This window comes from Notolabrus celidotus, chromosome 7 (assembly GCF_009762535.1).
Source record: "Notolabrus celidotus isolate fNotCel1 chromosome 7, fNotCel1.pri, whole genome shotgun sequence".
Classification (NCBI taxonomy): Eukaryota; Metazoa; Chordata; class Actinopteri; order Labriformes; family Labridae; genus Notolabrus; species Notolabrus celidotus.
In genome coordinates, this window is record NC_048278.1 from 25,155,925 (window position 1) to 25,175,759 (window position 19,835).

The following is a 19,835-nucleotide window of genomic DNA, read 5'->3' on the forward strand; positions in this document are numbered from 1 at the left end:
TCTTTCATCTTTTTTTTGTACCTGCTGTAATCACCTCATACAGTATTGATGAGGACATATGGGCACCTTCACAAAAAAAGCTGCTGACTCCAACAGCTACAATTATTAATATCAGTATAACCTTTATTATCACTTTCATGATGCTAAATTTTAATCTTAGAACTGCTTGATTCCAAGTGCTAAAACTCACACCATATCTCACTATCATTATCCTTTTAACACAATGCTAATATCAGACATGTTGACTTATAATGTAATAAGTATTAACATTAGTCTATTACCATTAACTTACTGTTCCTGTAAATAGTTTGCATACTTTAACCATTATTATTGGCACTGTAAGTCTGTTTGAGCTGTTGTTGTTGTTGATATCTATGTCTTCCCACATCTCCCAGCAGATAGTTCAACATGATTCTGGTTCTGTTCGAGGTTTCTGCCTGTTAAAAAAACATGTCTTCCTCGCCACTGTTACTTGCTTAATGCTGCCAAGTTTGCTCATGGTAGATTAATGTTGGCTCTTTGTAAATAATATAAGAGTATGGTCTAGCCCTGCTCTTTATGTCAAGTGTCTTGAGATAACATTACAATGAATTGGGCGCTATATACAGTATATTAAAATTGATTGACAACGACCATCAGTCCCAGACCCTCTTATGGATTCTGTGTGGTCTTTCATGCTAATCAAACTGCATGCTACATACTGCCTGGCCTCCATCTTTCCGCACAGACGGGCAGGAAAGATGGAGGAGCACAGGCAAACAGACAAATGACAGACGTGCATTCAAAAGACGACACAGAATATATTGTTGACTGAAAGCTTTACAAGAAGTGAGGGAAGATTCAATCAATTATTAATGAAAGGTTCATTCTTAAAGAAAAGTATAATATACTCAACATTCACTTTGTCTGCTTGATATGATGGTGCCTTGTACTCTTTTTAATATAAACTGTATGAGTATCACGTTGTCTTAAACCAGGAGGTAAAATGTAATCTGTAACCAGGAAAAGTCTCTCTCCCTTCAGTGTCAGGGAAACAACAGAACGACTGATACACTGTGGGCTAATTTGCTAACCCACAAGACTGAAACCTGTCTGCTACCATTTGACAGATGCTCCTGCTCTAGCCTGCGGGTCGGATGTGGTGCAAAATGCATTCTTAATGTCAACAGCAAGCGCCAGTCCTTTGCTCTAAAGCCTGCAGCATACAGATACAAACACACCACTGTAACTCTCCTTACCGTGTGTCACCTCCCCTTCCCTCCTCCACCACCCTTTAATCAAAGAAACAGAAAGAATGAGAGCGGCTATTTTCAGATGCTTTGATACAAGCTAAAGAATTGAAGTTGCTGCTGCGATTTAAGTCTTGCCATATGAATGTGGCAATGCACTCCCAAGGGTATAAACATGTAGCACTTATAGATCTCTTAATACCATACAACTTTCAAATATGGAGGCAAGATTTTTTACTCACAGCCTTTATGGTTCAGAGAACTAGATACACAGACTGACCTTGGCCAAAACTTTTGTATTTGCAAGGCATTAAGAAAAAGAAAATGATACTTAAAGTTCCTCTTGAGTTTCATTTCCAGTGTCCATAAAGGGTGGAAAAACTTTGTGGCTCAGTGTCTCCGTCTAACTTAACTTTTTGCTTCTTTGCAGATGGAAATCAGTGCACATAAGCTTAACAGCACCAACTTTACTTTAGAAAAAAATAAACAAATACTACACCAGATCCTTAAGTTCAGTACTGTGCAGTCTTTTAACAGCTAGTTGTGTTTTTTTTCTTCTTCACGTTTAACCATCAAAACATCTTGTTGTTTTCAACCACAATCTGATTTGATAAGGTCTGTGAAAAGGTAAGGCTTCTACCACAATAGAGAGAGCAGAACGTTTAGACATTTGAGTGCAGGTTTTTCTATGAGCCACTTGGAAACTAACAGATGCACCGGCTTTGGAAGGAGGTGTGAAAGGACATTTTACTGTTGTTGTGCTGACTCACAAACCCTGGAGCATTTTGTCAGTATCTGTCTCACATATTTCATCCCCTCTTTGCCCTTTACATGCAAACCAGTTGTGTAGCTTTATTTGCTTTTGTTTGTGTCAGACCATCCTGCACACATCTTTTTGGAATGGTCAAAACAAAATAGTGCATACGGTACAGTGCAGTGCTTTGATACAAAAATGTATTAATATTCTTATTTAAATGAGAGGTTAGACAATATAGAGGGACACAGAAAACAGAAGGCTGCATGAGCAAAACCGAAAGCAAATCTTATTTGTATTTCTTCAGTAATGTGTTACTAAAAATCAAGCATGATTCAACATTATTAGGCTACATTTAACATTATCTTTATCAAATGAAAATAATTTGGTAGTTAAAGTTAACTGTTTCGCCACTTTTAAGCAAAAAGGCAAAACACCAGGGTTTTTAACACTCTTCAGAAATATTAGGATGACAATTTTGGGGTATTGGTCTCTCTTTCTCCCCATCCCCAAAAAATGTAATCACCTTCACAACTCTTCTGGCTTGGAGACTGATTCTGATGAGGTGGAAATCTCCTACACCCCCCTTACATACACACTGGATTCGAGGGGTACCTTTTTTTTCTTTCTTAAAATAGAAAAAATAGGATTCTCTCTCTTAGGTCCAATACATTTGTCAAGGTCTTGGGCCCCTTTTATTATGTTTTCAGATATTACAAATTAAAGCAAGGTGAAATTAATTTGGAATGTAAGTAGTATGGAAGGATGTGACAACATTGTTTTTTTTTTGTTTTTTTTTAAAAATGTATTTAAGTTTGCATTGGTTTAACTTATGGTGTTTTTGTTTGGTGTTTTTTTGTGTCTTAATTTGGTAATTTTGGATATGATAAAAGAATAGAGAATTTGCTGCTTTATATAACATGATTAACTTGATATTTTTATCTCCTTTGTACTGTATATCTATAACCATATAATAGTTTAATTGACATTAGGCTAAAATGTGGTAAAGACACACAAAAAATATATATAATGGATGCCACACTGTCTGATAAACAAACCCACAGTAACCAAGTAAACCTGCATTTCATAAGAAAAGATATCTGTCAAGCCTTTGATGCTCAGTATCTGAAGAGTGCAAAACATAAGACTTAGGGGTTTCTTTTACTTTAGACAAATTTAAAGCTCAGAAATTTTGCTCATGATAAGATTTTTTGTTGTTATAAGAACTAAGAATAAAAATTATGACTACAAACCTGCTTATACTTCATGTGGAGGATATAAAATAATGAAATCTCCACATCAGAGGGATGGGTATAATTCTGAAACCCAACAATGATACAGGTTTTTATTCTATATGTAAAATAATGGTGGCCATGAGCAACTAATACAATCAATGTGTAATCGTGTAATTGATATATGCGTGACATCGTTAACCACCACCACGGCTGCAAGCTTACACAACATATGTCAAGGCACCTGCACCCTGGGCCAACCTGCAGGTCATGGACTTCCTGACCTCCTGCATTTGCTTTAGCTGCTACTATGACTCTATTTACGCTGCTGTTCTCCAATCTCATTGTCTTTTGAGGCTTATTCTTAGAATCCCGGATCTCCTTACGGAGCTTGTAACTAAAGCTGAAGCTTAGCACATAAAAGCATTAACTGACTCAAAAGTGATACTTGGAGATGGCCTTGTCACACATGATGACGAGAAGCTGGACGGAAAGGGCAAGCAACTATGAACCAGCAAACACAGGAGAATAAGTCGGTGTGATTGAAGCCTTGGGCTTGAATTCCACCTTTTTTGAATGTCCCTGTTTTCGGATCAACATAAAGTGCACCTACTCTATATATCTATGTGTCTTAATGTTAGGGCTGCAACAAATCATCTACCAATCGAACAGCTATTTTCGCAAATAACAGCTGAATCTTTCAGTCCATTAAAATAAATCAAAAAAATAAAACAAAAGCAGGAAATCTTTCCATTTAAGAAGCTGGAACCAACAATATTTCTGCCTCACAAATGACTAAAATGATAAATGGGTTTTTAAAATATTTGACCGTTGAGTTTTTTCTGTGAGTTATTGATGCACAAATGAATTGTTGCAGCTATATTGTAGTTCATAGTTCAGTTATCCTATTTCAGCTCGAAAAAGAAACTCATGAATTAGAAATGAAGAATAAAAGAAAATAGCAGGTCTAGGCAGACACATATGAAGCAGAGAAAAGAGTGAAACAGTACAACAGTAAAAAAAAAAAAAAAAAAAAAAAAAAAGAGCGAGTAGCAGAGGCTGGATCTGAAGCTTAAACACACAAGGGAAAGGGAAGGTGGACTGGGCGAATTAACTTTCAGGACACTCTTGACACCCAGAAGCCAATCAGATTTTCATTAACTGGCAGAGGGACAGGCGAAGCTGGCACAAGCTAATTAACCTCTGGATCTCTCACTGCCAAAGGAACATGGAGGGAAGTTGTGGGATGCCAGGAAAAAGGGGAGGAGAGGGAGACGGGGGGATGCCCTGGGCAGAGGCCTCCAGGTTGGGGAAATAAGTGAGAGAGCAGAAAGGCCGCACGGAGCTCTAAATATGAAACTGGGAGAGGGGGTTTACCAGGGAGGAGATCATGTTAAGTTGGAGCTGGTTAATTGTGATGTGTCCTTGTGGCTGTAAACTCAGATTGAAAACTTGGAGTAGATATATGGAGTGAGCGTGTGTACGCTGAGGCTCTGTTACACATACATACATGTATGTGAAGTTTGAATAATAAATCATCTTTAAGTGCATTTTTCAGATAATAAAGTATGTATTTCATGAAGGCTGTGGTTCCACTGTGGTAAGTTACACCTTTTAGCAAACACAATAACTCTAGTGAACTGTAAACAAACAACACTTTCACTTTTGCAGATCAAAAATGTTATGTAACACCTTCAACCATGAAAAAAAAAAAAGAACTCAGTTCATGAGGCTCCATTGAAAATCTCCATAAGACTGGCCACCATTCATTGATTATGTGGAGGCCAAACAACTTTACAACAGCAACTTGATTATGCCTAATGTGAGATGTTAATAATCACCATGTAAACATCTTTTGAACTGCATATTAAACTTTATGGGTCTATGTTTCTGTAAATAGAAATGATGAACTGTTTGAATTGTTTTTACCTTTAATGTGTGTGTATGATTTGGGCTCTTGGGGGTATGCACAAAAATAAACTGCACAGAATTGTTAATGTGAGCTGTGGGATTGTAAAGACACGGCAGAAACAACACAGGTGATACATTTTTTTTTTTACCCAGCTTTCTTACTAATCACCGGGCTCTTTTAAATGCTTGTTTCTGATTGGTCAAACCCAATAAAATGGTAATTTATAGAATGTATGTTGTGACCTCAAATTTCATGAATTCATCTCTTCAGCGTGAGAAAGACATTTGGCTAAATATTATAGTAAGCAATATTTATTCATAACAAAAAATTAAAAAGACTGAACTGTTTTTTTCTGATCCTGTTTATCTCTTTTTAAAAGAAATTCATAAAAACTGGTCTCTGAAAGTAACAACAAAGCCAATAAAGTGACCAAAAGTCTTTCATGCAAAATGTTTTATATTGTCTATTATTGATGTATGTACTGTGGGTATTTTGTTATATAATATTGTATGTATTATAGCTTATATAATGCGTTGTGATCCACCCGTGAAGCCAAAGCAAAATGTTTTCATTTGTTAACAATAAAGCTGAGCTTTCTGACAGTATGTTCATAGAAAGCATGCTACACAACTATCTACTTCTCAAGGCTGCAATGAGATGACATACAGACATAAAGACTAATTTTGATGAAATCTTGCTATTAAGGATGTATCAGTGCTGCTGACTGTTGGCCACTATGGCGGGCCTTGTTTTCTTAAAAAGTACGAGAAAATGCCATTCACAACTTTTTCAGATCACAGCGTGACGTCTTTGATTGTCTTCCTTTGTCTGACCAACTGTCCAGTACTGAATTTACTGTCATACGTTACAAAAGGAGCAACAAATACTCAAAACATGAGAGAGGAAACTTGCAAACATTTGGCATGTTTTAAAAAAAACTAAAATTTCTGTCGACTGACTGATCATCGTCTAAAACACAAAATATGATCTCATCCATCCACTGCCTGCAACAAACTGCTCTTGATATGTCTCTGTTCCTCTGCTACACCTCTAGTCATGTTCCTGTGTGTGAGTGTGTGTGAGTGTCTTACCATGAAATGCTGCCCTGGTAGAAGAGCTGGCCTCTGCGGGGGAAGAGCTCTTGGAGCGCGAGTTAAAGGGTGATTGTCTGAAGCACTCGTCCAGGAACGGACTGAAACATGATACATAATACTGTCAGTTACATGCCTGCTAACACACAGTTTTTACTATATTCTAAACAGCTGTGTATTGCCTTTGCTAACTTTTAGAATAACAAATATTATATAATAAATGTAGAATTATACATACAAAAATATGTGTTGAAAAACATCATATGTAAAACCCCAGAGAAAATTTAGGACAGCGAAAACATTATGTAACTAAACAGCAAATACATATACATTATTAATGACTCACCTGTTTATTCCCACCATGTTACTGTCTTTGTGGTTGTTGGATTTGCTGACTTTTTCTGAAAGAACAAAAACACTTATCTGTTCAGTCATTGCAATACCATGTATATGTTTACAGTTCGGTTATTTTAATTGTATTTTAGTAACATTTCAATTCACATCAAACATTGCAATCTAACCTAGACCCTCTATTGAAGCTTTATAGCACTGTAGTATGAAGACAACTAAGCCCTCTCCAATATCATGAGCAAACTTTGTCCAGTCCACTGATGAAAGGACATTAAATTGTTTAAAAAGAAGAAAATGAATGAGCGGACCTTGAGTTTAGGTATAAGTGTTTGAATTTATAAATTCCTACATCTCTAGTGTCCTTAGACAAGTGTATAGCAGTAGACAAGCTGACACTATAAATGAATGTCTGGTCATAAATAGCTGAAAATGTTCTAAATCTCCCGGCACGTTGGCCACTAAAGAGCAGAGAAACAATCACTATATGATCCTGATTCCTCAAAGTTTAACTCTGCTGGTAAAGCACAGGTTCACTATGCCAGTAGGGGTTTTCTGGCCATCTGGAGTGGTGGGTGTCTCTGGTGGGCCTGCCGACCTGAGGGCCAAAAGTAAGCCCAGCAACTCCAATGTGAAAAATATATTATAAAAAAAATAACAATGTGTACGGCTGGTCAGATCTGCATTAGACTACCCAGATGGTGTGTGTGTGTGTGTGTGTGTGTGTGTGTGTGTGTGTGTGTGTGTGTGTGTGTGTGTGTGTGTGTGTGTGTGTGTGTGTGTGTGTGTGTGTAGTTGTGCTCTTGTATGTAAATGAAAGAGGGAACAAAATATTACCAACACCTTTTGAGAGTCCAAACAACTAACTAAAGCCTTAAAAAGCTGCCCGAGAGCTCAACGGACACAGCGAGCATGATATAATGGTAAAATGTGAAGTTATACTCTTAAAAAAGTTAGGATATATTCCAAGGCTTTCTTTATATTGTATTTATTTACATTGCACAGATTTAGCTAAGAGACCAGCACTTTGAGTGTTTTTTTTAAGTCTTTGCGCACACTGGAAAAGTCTGCTGAAAGCAAACCTTTTCAAATATTTTAAAGTGAAGGAGGAATAAACAAAAAATGTTCATGTAGTGATGAAGAAACTAACTTCAAACTTGTGTATGACCTGAAAGGCTAAGTTGTCCCTCACATATCAGCACCTTTTAGAAATGGCTTTGTTTTCTGTTTCCAACTTTTTTAAAACGAGACGTTTTTCTTTGTGACCAAATATGGCTAAATCTGATCAGACGTATTACAGGGGATTGATATTTTTATGAAGCCATTTCTGATTCTGCTTTACCTGATGAAACAGCAACACACAAAAAGTTATTTTGCAAAAATGTTATAATTTATCTTGACATTTGTCTCAATTCTTTGTGGACCAGGGGGCCTCAACTGAAAAATGCTGCAGAAAAGTGTCAGTCAAGTGTTGCCTTTGTGGTTCCTGCAACTTTGCAGTCTTTTTATTTTCCACACTTGTCCATCTGACACCTATAAGATCTCGCCTGCTTTGGAAGCATAATCAAACATTTCAAACAGTTTTGTATAATAAGTTAAAGGGAAGTGTTTTTCTGTTGCATGCAGCTGTAGTGTAGTAAATCTATGTTTATCAGAGGTCCTGAGTGCTGTTTCTCAGTGAGTCACATCAGATCCACATGGTTTAAGCTCATCATAATCAGCTGAGGCCTAGTTCAGTAAAACATAGCCATTTAAATCTTAGAGTGGTGGAATCTTACGAATGCAAATCCAGGAAAGATTAAACTGAAACATTTTATTGTGAAAAATACATGCTTGTTTTAAATTTGATATCAGCAACAGAATTCAAAAAAGGTAGAACAGGGACAACAAAACACAGAAGAATTTGTCGATTGTATCATCTAAAGACAGCACATAATTTCATCAAAAGCTTCAGAAAATCTCAAGAATTCTCTGGACAAAAAGGACAAGACCAAAAACCAATAGTGGATGGCAATGACTTCCGATCCTAAGGTGGACTTAGTAGTGAAAATCACTGCATGGGCTCAAAATCACTATCTGTATACAGTGTGTCTCTATATCCACAAATGCATGTGGAACAGTACCATACAAAGAGGAAATCATTTTTAAACATGATCCAGAAACACCAGCATCTTCTGTGGAAGTAGAAAACTTTCCTCTGGTCTGACAAATCAAAATACAACATTCTTTCTGGAAATCATGGATGCCATGTCCTCCATTCTGCAGAGGAGGAGAGGGACCACCAATCTCATTAAAAGTGCACGGTTTGAAAAACAGCATCTGTGATGGTATGGGGATGCCCAAGTGCCCATGGCATGAGTAGCTTACACATCACATTATTGCGAAGCAATAACCAGGTTTAGAGCAGAATATATCGTCAATGCCTTTTTCAGGGCAAACTTTACATAGTTCAACATGGGGTGGGCATTTCAAGCCAAAATACTATTCGTTAATCATTGGCATCTATTCAACGGTTATTCGATTAACTAAACAAGACCATGCCAAACCACATATTGCACGTATTACAATAACATGACTCTTTAGTAGGAGAGTCCGGGTGCTCAACTGGCCTGCCTGCAGCCCCAGCTTGTCAACCATTGAAAACCTTTGGTGCATCTACAAAAGAATACAGCAAATGAGACCCTAAACACTGAGCAGCCGAAATCTTATATTGGGCAAGAATGGGACAAAATTTCCCTTTAAAACCCCAGAAACTAGTCTCCTCAGTTCCTAAATGCCAACACAGTGTAGTTGAAAGAAGAGGTGCAACCCAACGGTAAACAATCCCCCCTTTTTGAAATGTATTGCTTGCATTCAATTTAAAATGAGTATATGTCTCAAACCATCAAAATCAGTTTTTAACAACATTTTAAACGGCATTCCCAACTTTTTTAGAATTAGGGTTGTAATAAACAATTATTTATTACATGAGATGCATGAGAGGTATCTTAGGGAAGATTAGTAAAATGTCACCACCGAGAATTTGGTGTTTCAGTATCCAGCGGTAAAGAGTGCTATACAAAACGTCTGAGAATGGAGCCATATGTGTGAGTTTCAAGGCGATGCACTGAAGTGAATTTCAAAGCTGCAACCATCTCAGTGTTCAGAGCGACCTTGCTACTGATGTGTCTCTGAGGTCCTACTGCTCTGGGTAATTCATATTGATTGCTCATTGTGTGACAGCAGCCCACTCTGTTCCAGTCCCCCTCACATTCAGACCCAGTTCTAAGGGGGGCAGTCGTTGCTGTTGCCAGGCTAGCAATGCCCTGGCCTCCCTGGGTGGGCATATAGTGTACCCACTACTGCCCTCTCTACCTTCCTTATCCTCTGCCCCTCCGTACAAACCCCCCACTACCACCACCCCACCCCTAAACACCCCACTCCGTCACAGTGCTCGCCAAGGACAGAGGTCTCTTTCGACGTTGCCATGGAGATGCCGCACGGGAGAAATGTAAAGGGAGGGAGGGAGGGTGGGGAAGTGGAGGGGGGTGGGTGCGTGTGCAGCCAAGTGTGCTTGAGCCGGCATGTCTGAAAACGAGTCGAGGGAGGGAAAGAGAGGGAGAGAGAGAACGAGAGAAAAGACAAGAGGGAGGAGGGGGGGCATTTGTGCAGACACCACTCCCCATGGGGCCTTGTGTGAGTGTGTAAAGGTGTGCATGCAAGACTGTGTGGGAAAGAAAGACTGTCAATGTGTGAATTTGTGAATATGTGTGAGAGCAAGATGAGGAAAAGATTTTACACAAGCTTGTTTCTGTGTATGGCATTTAAGCAAAGGGATCGGAGGCTGGATGGATCTAGGGTCACAGCACAGGACTTTAAAGCTTGACCCCCCCCCCATAACACACACACATATACACACAGTCACATACACACGCACCTCAGAGCTCTGTCTTAATCTAGCAATACAAACAGCTGTCAGCTGCCTCAATGTCACTTTCATGGTCGTACAGGTAAGAAGCAGGATGTCATTACATGTCATATATCCTTGACTTTACAACAGAGCCACCAGAGGATGGAAATGGAAACATGGGTTTTATGGTTGAGTATCAAAAAGTGTCCAAGGTTTAGTTGTAGTGCAGCAGAGGAAAAGAAGACATGTTGCTGTATGTGTGGATATATTGTTGGTGAGGGAACAGCGTGTGCCAAAAGAACATACCTGACAGTTTGAACAGTAGTTCGGAGGCCATTTTGACAGATATGTCCTGCGAGTATAGGTCTTTCTGGGGGCGGGCCAACGTCTCGGGGAGGTTACTCATCAGCTCAGTCTTCTCGCTCGCCCCTAAAGTGCTGAAGGCCAGCAGGTGAGAGGCAGGAGGGGTGAGATCTGCAGGGGGTGGGTCAACCTCCATGGGCTCTGCCTTTACTTTCACCTTCTGGTACTGCTGGGCATCCTTGTTGTTCTCTGCAACACATGAAGGAACAAGAAAAAAATCAGTGGTTAGACTGTTGCTAAAAATAATTAACCATTACATAACCATTAGATAACCATTATAATAAGATTTTGTTTGACTCATTAAATAAAGCTTCAAGGGTTAAAACCTGTGCCATGTAATACTATGTGACATAGCCGTGCATGGGGTTACTTAATAAACCAATCTTAAGTTATTGATCATCAAGGTTTAAAATAACACCACAGTTTGTCAAGTATGCACTTTGCTTTCTGCCATTTTAAGTTACTTCCAGCTTACTTACTCACTCACTTCCAGCTTTATTACTCTTTCATCACTGCTACAAGTGGTCCACACCCTTTGCTGCTTGTGGCCCTTACCAAAAAGTGGAGTGTCCTGCAACCTATGCATGTTTCAGCTATCTTCAGTTACTACTAAATCAGTTAGCAAAGAGGTATTTCTACTTTGTGTTGCTTTTGATAAGCTTTGAATCCCTCTTGTTTTAGTTTCCCCAGTGTTGTTATTCAGTTGTCATTTCTTGTGTTGTATTGTCGTTCTTTACCCTTGTGTTCTTGTTCTCCTTTTGAGTCCTTCTATTGAACATTGTTTGGATTTCTTTCATGGACATTTCAGTAAGACTTTCTGTTTGATTTTGAACTTTTGTCATCAAAAAACAGTTTTTGTTAGACTGCAATTGGGTCCTTGCTTTTGTGTTCTTTTCCTCAAGTCATGACAATTTCTCTGCTAAACTTCTCCAATGTTTTCTTTTGATAAGTCTTTATGACCGAAGACTTAAACTTTCCAGTACATTGTAGATGATAGACAGTCCAAAAAATGTACACACAAATTAGTCTTAATTTTTGGATTAATGCAAACAAACCTTAAACTAGGGTTTTGATGTAAGTAATACTCAAAAATGTGTCCTCATAGAGATTTTTTTGTTTACTGCTAGTTATGGAGTACATACAATACCAGTAAAAAGTTTGGAAACACCTTCTCATTCAATTGTTTTATTTATTTTTAATTATTTTCACATTGTGGATTAATACTGAAGACCTCAAAAATATGAAATAATATGGTTTTGTCATAATATGGATTACAATAGTAGTCAGATAGGGCTATCCATTGTGTACTAACCTTACCTCTGAACAACATAACTGATGGTCTCAAACACATTAAGAAGGCGAGTAATTCTACAAATGAACTCTTGACATGGCTCGCCTGCTACTCATCGGCTCCTAGAGACCTCATGAAGCAGACTAAGAGAATACCAGAGTGTGCAAAGCTGTCATGAAGGAAAAAGGGGGCTACTTACAGAGTGTGAAATATAAAAATATTCTGGTTTGTTTAACAATGTTTTGTTAATTAAATAATTCCATATATGTTCCTTCATAGTTTGATGTATTTGGTATAAATCTACAGTGTTTCAAATAATTAAAATATATACCAACCCTTGAATGAGAAGGTGTTTCCAAACTTTTGACTGGTAGTGTTAATACTGCAGTGCTGCCTTGTTAAGCTTCTCAAGTATCTTCTACCTCTGGTTAATCAGCTGTATTTGTACTTTAAGGTGGTTCAACTACTGCTTATATTTCTTATCTTCTTCACTGGACTGTGCATTTCCATCCACACAGACTTTTCATTTTTAGAATGCAGACTATCAAGTCAGAAAAGGTAAAGACTACAATAAAAAAAAGTTTGATTGTGATGCACATGAAAGGTTGAATTTTTGCCGTGTGTTTGTTATAATAATAAATCTATCCGGGCCCTGATGGGTGCAGTAAAATATGTAGATGTACCACATGACCTCCATATAACCCTGATTACAAAACAGTTTGAACAGGGATGCACCTGAGTAATGAATAGAGGCTTCATTCATTGCGGTTTTGTTGGTAAAAGTACCCTGTCAGATGTGCTCATCACTCTACAAACAGCACATCAAAACAAAACCAGAGAACAACGGTTTCTGACCATCAACCTAATTCACAAGTAAATAAAGCATTTATCATAAATGTTTAACAATGTTATACAATTGTAACACAGCTAAAAATAACAGGAAAAACAGGAGAATTGCAACCAAAGCCGAGCTGAGCCGGTCAGCATGTTGCTGTGTAATTATTAGGGCAGGAGGTCACTGGGAGGTCACTTTCTCACTTTGGGGAGGGCTCCCACAGCTCATCTAGGCCCACTGACGCAAATGTAAACTAAGAAGCAATGTATTTTTTTTATATGACAACTGGAGGTGATTGGCTATGTGTTATCCTATTGAAGGAATTTTCTTAATGCACAAACAACAATGAGAAAAGCTGAAAACATCTGTTGACTCAATTCTTGCACAAGTTCAAAAGGTGAAGCGAAGAAATTGTGCTAAAAATAGTCAAGATGGTATCTGTTAGGAATGTCCTGAGCTGATCTGTAGCATCAAACATGGACTCAGCTTTCTCCAGGGATATTAGAATAAAACCAAAGGCCACCGCCAACAGATATCGAAAACCATTAACAAGAAACTATGAGGCAGCCTATATTTTCTTTAAGCAGACACTGGTTCACTAATGGTCATAATGGCTACATTTACTAGATTAAATGTAGGCCTACTTAAGGCTACAGTAAGTATACACAGAGCAGCTAAATAATAAATGATTCGGACACACTTTAGCATCTGTAGAGCCTAGGTATCTGATCTTGTGACTGCAATGATGGCAGGAGGCAGAGTCTCGGTGCGGTGACAAGCAGGAGCGAGACAAAGCAGCGGGGTTGATACAGTGCTGCTGACATGGCGACTCAGCCACGATTATGGGATCTATGAATTTGGCAGGGCATCGGGAGCAGAGGGAGGGGCAGGGGGAGGTCAGAAGAGCTGGAGAAAGGGTGGGGAGGGAGGGAGATACAAGACAGTAACCCTGTGCTAACCCTACTATCCACCCCTCCTCTTTGCATTCTCGGCTTCTTTGCTCAATGAGGCCAGTGTAAGACTTCAAGACCACATTAAGTTTATAGGCAATCTGCGTATGTGTGAACATGTATCTCCCTAATAAGTGTTAGGGAGATACGTGTTCACTTTGTTTATGTGGATGAATTTAAGTGTAAACTCCCCCTTGCTCCCCCCAAAGAGGTCCAGGTGTCTGGTTTAGTGCTAGGAGCCAGCATGAGGGGGGACACTGACAACCATCAGCCCCACTAATCCCTTAATCAGGTGGTCAGAGTTGGCCAAGAGTAACCTAGGAGAGGCTGATGGAGGGGCAGAGCAGAGGAGGAGAGAGACGGGCGGGCGGGCGGAGGGGTAGGGGGCACAGCTCTGCAAGGGTCAACCAAGGGACACGCAAGCTTCCATCATTGGATCACCACCCTAACGACAGAGGCTGAGTGGACCGCTGTTCTGCAAAAACACACGTAGTTACACGCAAAAACACATCAATGCACTCAAGGACACTATATGCACTTGAGCTCTCAGTGCTGGGACAAACATGCTCTCAAACCATAGAGCAATTACTCAGACATCACATGACACACAAAAGGAAATATTTGTTTGTAAAAATAAATGCAGCAAATCAAAAAGAACCACACCACAACGAGCCAGATCAGAAGTCTACCTGTCACAAAATAAAAAGTATGAACGTGTCCTCACTCCCACACTGATAATAGCTGTAGCTTTTTGGTCGGGGTCATGACCTAATGTTCTGAAGCCATAAAAAGCAGCCCACAGTCTGCCACAATCCAGCCTGTGTGTGTCTGTAAATGAGTGTGTGTTAGTGTGTGTGAGTGTGTGTGTGGGTGTGTGTGTGACCTGTGTTTCCATGCGTCTGTGTGTCATCCCCTCTGGTGCAGAAGCCATCTCTGTGATACACCAGCTGCCATTAGGGCCACAAAATCAGGTCTGTGTGTGTTTGTACAATATTGCTTGTGCTCTCTCTCTCTCTCTCTCTCTCTCTCTCTCTCTCTCTGTCTCTCTCTCTCCCTCTCTATATCTAAGATTACACAGTGATGGTATCCATGGGAGAAATTTGCAAGTCATATTTAAGAAATAAAGAAAGGGTGGAAAACTGCCATCTAATATTATGTCATTACAAGTTAGGAGTGTAACTGCACAAAAATCACAGTTCAGTATGTACCTTTTGAAGTCATGGTTCGGTTCATTTCCAGCACTGTAAGGGAAATGAATGTAACACATCAAATTTTGTTTCATAATAATGAACTTAAAGAACTTGTTTTTACTCATCACTTTAAGTCTAGCATCCACTACTCAGGCTTATGAGCCCTCTTAGATTTCTTTTTAATATATTTTAAAAATCTATATTTCATTGTGTTTTTAAATTCAAGCACATTAACAGACAGAGAATTAATATACTTAAAAGAAAGTCCTATAGAAAGGTTACAAAAATACAGGTAGGGTCCACTTGCCCTCATAGTTGACTCTAATAAAGTTATGTAGCTGAATATAACAGAAGAACTCTTTATTCGTCACAATACAATACGTCTGTAACTGTTTATTAGACAAAAAGACTCCTTCCTCATAGCAGTGCTCTAGGTGGCTTATGCCTTTCTCAGACCACACTTTGAAATTACTATTCTGAAATCCTTGTTTGCATAGTTAAAATGTCCTAACATTTTAAATTAAATATAATAAAAAATTAAAATTATAAAATAAAATTACTTACTACAAAAAAGTTCTAACAATATGAGATTCTAGAATAAATGACACATTTTTTTTTTCTTTTAAAGAACTTTTTTTTCAAAGGGCTGAGGCAGTTACTGACATCTCATGGAGCTACCACCCATTTTATGAATGCCCTTTGAGCACAGAATCTACCTAAAAAACACAACGATAGCTCTGGATGTCCATCCATCAGTTGTGAGGGCTACAGCAGATGCCTTCCACAAGTACAGCAGCAGCGTTTGCTTGTTCTTAAAGTGCTGGTGTGACTTTATTGCTGAAATGGGGACGTAAAGGAATTCTGAATCACGACTCCTTTAAAAAAAACAACACCAACAAAACATACGTTTAAATTCTGTGTTCTCAACAACTGAGTATAGTTGTATATCTGCTGCTATAAAAACACTAATGGCATTTATTATCACTTCGACATGCTCAGAATTACCGGTGAAAGGCTGGTTAAATTTCATTTAATTTCAAAGTTCATCTGGTGCCGTTTGAAATGCATTAACAAGTTAGAAATGTTGCCAAAAATGCACCTGATTGCTACTGAACATTGTCAGCACACTACTTTGGTCCAATCCTCTTGTCTTTGTTCATTAATTCATTTTATCGTGAAACTGAAGCGTTCCCAAACAGGAGACCTTCATGATGACGATAGCACGGGATCTTTAAACTCCTGCTTCTTGTTTGTTGTGGCTGATATCACAGCCTGCAAATTCTGTTTCTGTTTTGCGCTGCTCTCAGAAACTGGGAACTTGGATTGGACAAACTTTCACATTTGGATTGGTACGCACCTGCACCATATAAAAAGTTATGGTATAAATACAACTACCTTTACATCCATGTTACAAGTCAATCCACTACAATGTCACGTTCACAGTTTGCAGCACATTTAAAAGACATACAGCAAAATAATGAAGAAAGTTAATTACAAGGTTGGACTGGTTGTGCCACTGGTATTATCTATTATTATGCAGCTCTCTTACTGGTCTTCTAGTTGTGTAAGATGCTTGATTCAGATTGATCAAAACCCCTTGACAACCCCTTGACAATGGTTATTAACTTTCATTAACATGAGCAAAGCCAGAGGCAAACAGGTCATCACATTTAGCTTCTGCTTGTTGACACCATAGACCAAAAGGTGAGGTAAAACCGTTAGCTTCGTGTCAGGCTCTTGTTTCACCCTGTCGGGATTCTATTTCCTATAACTACCTGCTAACCGTACATCATCCCTTAAATAATCAATGTGTTTTCTAATCACAACATGAACCTCCAAAGAGAGGAGCAAAGGTATGCAAAACAGAATATGAAAAGTTTTATATGTTGGGGTAGACATTGCTATTTATTTGAACTCTTAAACAAGTTCAACTTTTTGTCAATGTAAGAGCAGGAGTAAAGAATGATGTTCACTTGTTCACATCTTCCTCCTTCTGTCCGTTTCTTGTTTGGTGACTAAGCACTGAATCTTTGGTTTTAGTTTCAGTGCTTTATATCCACATCCTGCTTCTACAAATACACACAAATCTTATAGATGCAGCCCTGTAGGTGTTTTAGAAACTTGAGACAAACAGTTGGATTGAAGTCTGTCTGGATTAAAAGGTTTAACTGAACACTTGTCTAAGTGTAACCCTTAACCGAGTTAAAGACTTTAAATGAAAGCTTCATTCAGTTCTGTGTGGTTTTTTTTATAGCATCCATGTCTCACAGTTTTACAATGTGTGTGAGAGCAATCTCCATGCCAAGTTGCTATAAATGCACTATACGTACCTTGTTCACTGTGATGCAGCACTACTCAAGTTTTGAACCAGAATGAAAGTGACTGAGGTTTGTGCAATGTTCTGTTTTTAGTGATCAACTTTGACCTCAGGTGTCTACTTAAATCTACGCGGACGTGACAGCCTGCTCAGCTGAGAATACACCACAGGAGGGTTCAGAACCTGGATGGGCTTTTAAAGTACGCTGGGACTAAAATAGTCAAAATCTATTAGTGATTTCATGTATGCAAAGTCAATTTAATGCACCACTGTGATGCTTGGAGAGAAACAAAAACTTGGACAGACAAACAGTGAGGGAGCAGCAGAGGGGAAGGAAAAAAATTGTCAAAGAGTGCCAGAAAAAGAGCACCCCAGGGTTAGAGAGGAAAGAAGAAAGGGGGATGAGAGAGAAGAGCTGGGGGAGGACAGAAGGATGAGGAACGGCTCAAGCCTAAATGACAACCTCTCCACCTCTCCCCCCCTTCTTCTATCCCAGTCTACCCTTCTCCCTGCTCTGCTATTCCACATCCCTCGCTCCCTGCCCCCATCCCTCTCTCTCTCTCAATCTCTCTATTCTCCTGCTCTCTAGCCGACCTGCTCAGACAGGGGTGAAGAGTTCAGGCGCTTCAAAGGCTGCAGTGTGGAGACTGCATGTCATGTGGGAGCCACAGCAGCCTTGCCTGCAGACTTCACAGACAGCTGCTGCTACAATTGATCCTCGACCAGCTAGTTCTCAGTAGTTCAGCCTTCCAACGGACCAAAACTGCAGCCACATCTGACTCTGGAGCAGCGTGCTTGATAAACAGCCCATCAGGAGCCATATATGGCCCCGATAAAGTGGTCCTAAACAAAACATTTGGCACACGGCAGAGCAAACCCAAGGCTGGTATGGCTTTATCCTATAAAAAGGTCAAGACAGAAGAGTGATTGCTTCAGTCACTGTGTCAATCACCTCTGCATATCAAACTACCTACATATGGCAAGCAGCAACGGGAGTCATCGCTGCATTCCTGTAAATAGAACTACAGGCACTGATGAGAGACCACTGAGACAGAGAGATGTGGAGGTAAGGGGGGTGGGAGTTAAAGAGGTCAGCGAGCGGCCACACTGAGGGGGCATGATGAGGACACTGTCAGTGGAGTGTAGAGCTTAACATGAAGTAATACAGCGCAGTAATACCCGTGTTGTGAAGTAGAATGGTGGACTGCTAACACAATCTGCTGTGGTAAGCTATATGGAGTAAATAGTGAATCCTTTAATGTAAGGCTAAAGAAAAATATGGAGCAGTCACTTAATAACTAAAAAGGAGAGGCTATATTTATACTGAATGAAGAGATGCGTCATTCTGTAGAGTTAAATATTTTCAGTGCTTTCTCTTTTGATTCACTCCTGTGCCTGCTTGTTGGTAATGTCTCCTAAGAGGGAAAATATGAGGCAACATTTTTTGTCCTTTTATTAAAAAATATTAAATCATTTCCTTTGTCATTAAGAATCCAGTGCCATTCTAATCTTTCTTTTTGCTACACAAGCAGTAGAAGCGGTACAAATTATTTCAGTGAAGTCTGAGTTTTAAATATTAATAGTTGAAGAAGAAGTCTGAAGTGCATCACTGAGCTGAATATTTGGTCATTTTATCATCAATTGCATGAGAATTTTTGGAGGAAAATTGTGCAATTACATAATAAAACTGAATCTGGTAAATCAACGCATTCCACAACAAGTGAACACAAAAAGAAACAAAGTATGTTTAAAGCAATTGTTGCTAAAAAGCAAAATGCCTGTCTGCATCCGCAATCTGCTTTTAGAGAGTGGGAGAGCTTTCCTCATCAGTTTACTCAATCCCTTCAGCTACCTGAAGGATAGCAGGAGATGCACAGTGTGTTTTATCTGTTACAAGTGCTGCCGGGCCAAAGAGCACGGCCATTATGCAACATGATCCACAGTGGTTACCTCGAGGAAACAGTGCAGAGCTTACCAGGGTCCAGAAAAAATATAAACCACCACATAAACTGAAGGGTTGTAACCTCCACTTTATATGCTGCATTTTAATTCATGCATTTGAATAGCAAGCTAAAGTGGTGTGGCAGAGTTAAAGGAAGTCATCTTTTAGTTAAATTGAAAATAGTGAGAGGAAAATGCCCAGTTCTTGATTGAGAGTCGTGCATCTGTCAGATCATCAAGCTGACTGTGACAACATCAGCACTGTAGTTTGATAACATGTGATATGTCAGTGAGTTTTGGCTCCTACAGATGAGCCAATTATGTGAAGTCTTTTGAGGGGAAGCCAGGTGGAGCTGGCATCCTTTGATTATAAACAGTGTTAATTATCACTCAATCAATCAGCTTTGGCTGCTGCCAGGGCCTCTGGAAATCAACACTCACTTCTTGTTGCTTACTGAATTCAGCTTACTGCTGATTGGCACGGCAAATACCA

General features: G+C 39.3%; 1 protein-coding gene across 1 annotated transcript in view; it reads right to left on the bottom strand.

The window, feature by feature from the left end:
• The window catches only part of znf827 (zinc finger protein 827), a 75,806-nt gene that overhangs the window by 15,064 nt on the left and 40,907 nt on the right, over positions 1 to 19,835 (bottom strand). Inside the window, 3 exon segments of the mRNA XM_034688193.1 lie at positions 6,219 to 6,319; positions 6,565 to 6,619; positions 10,762 to 11,007. Of these exon segments, the coding sequence (XP_034544084.1) occupies positions 6,219 to 6,319; positions 6,565 to 6,619; positions 10,762 to 11,007 (402 nt within the window).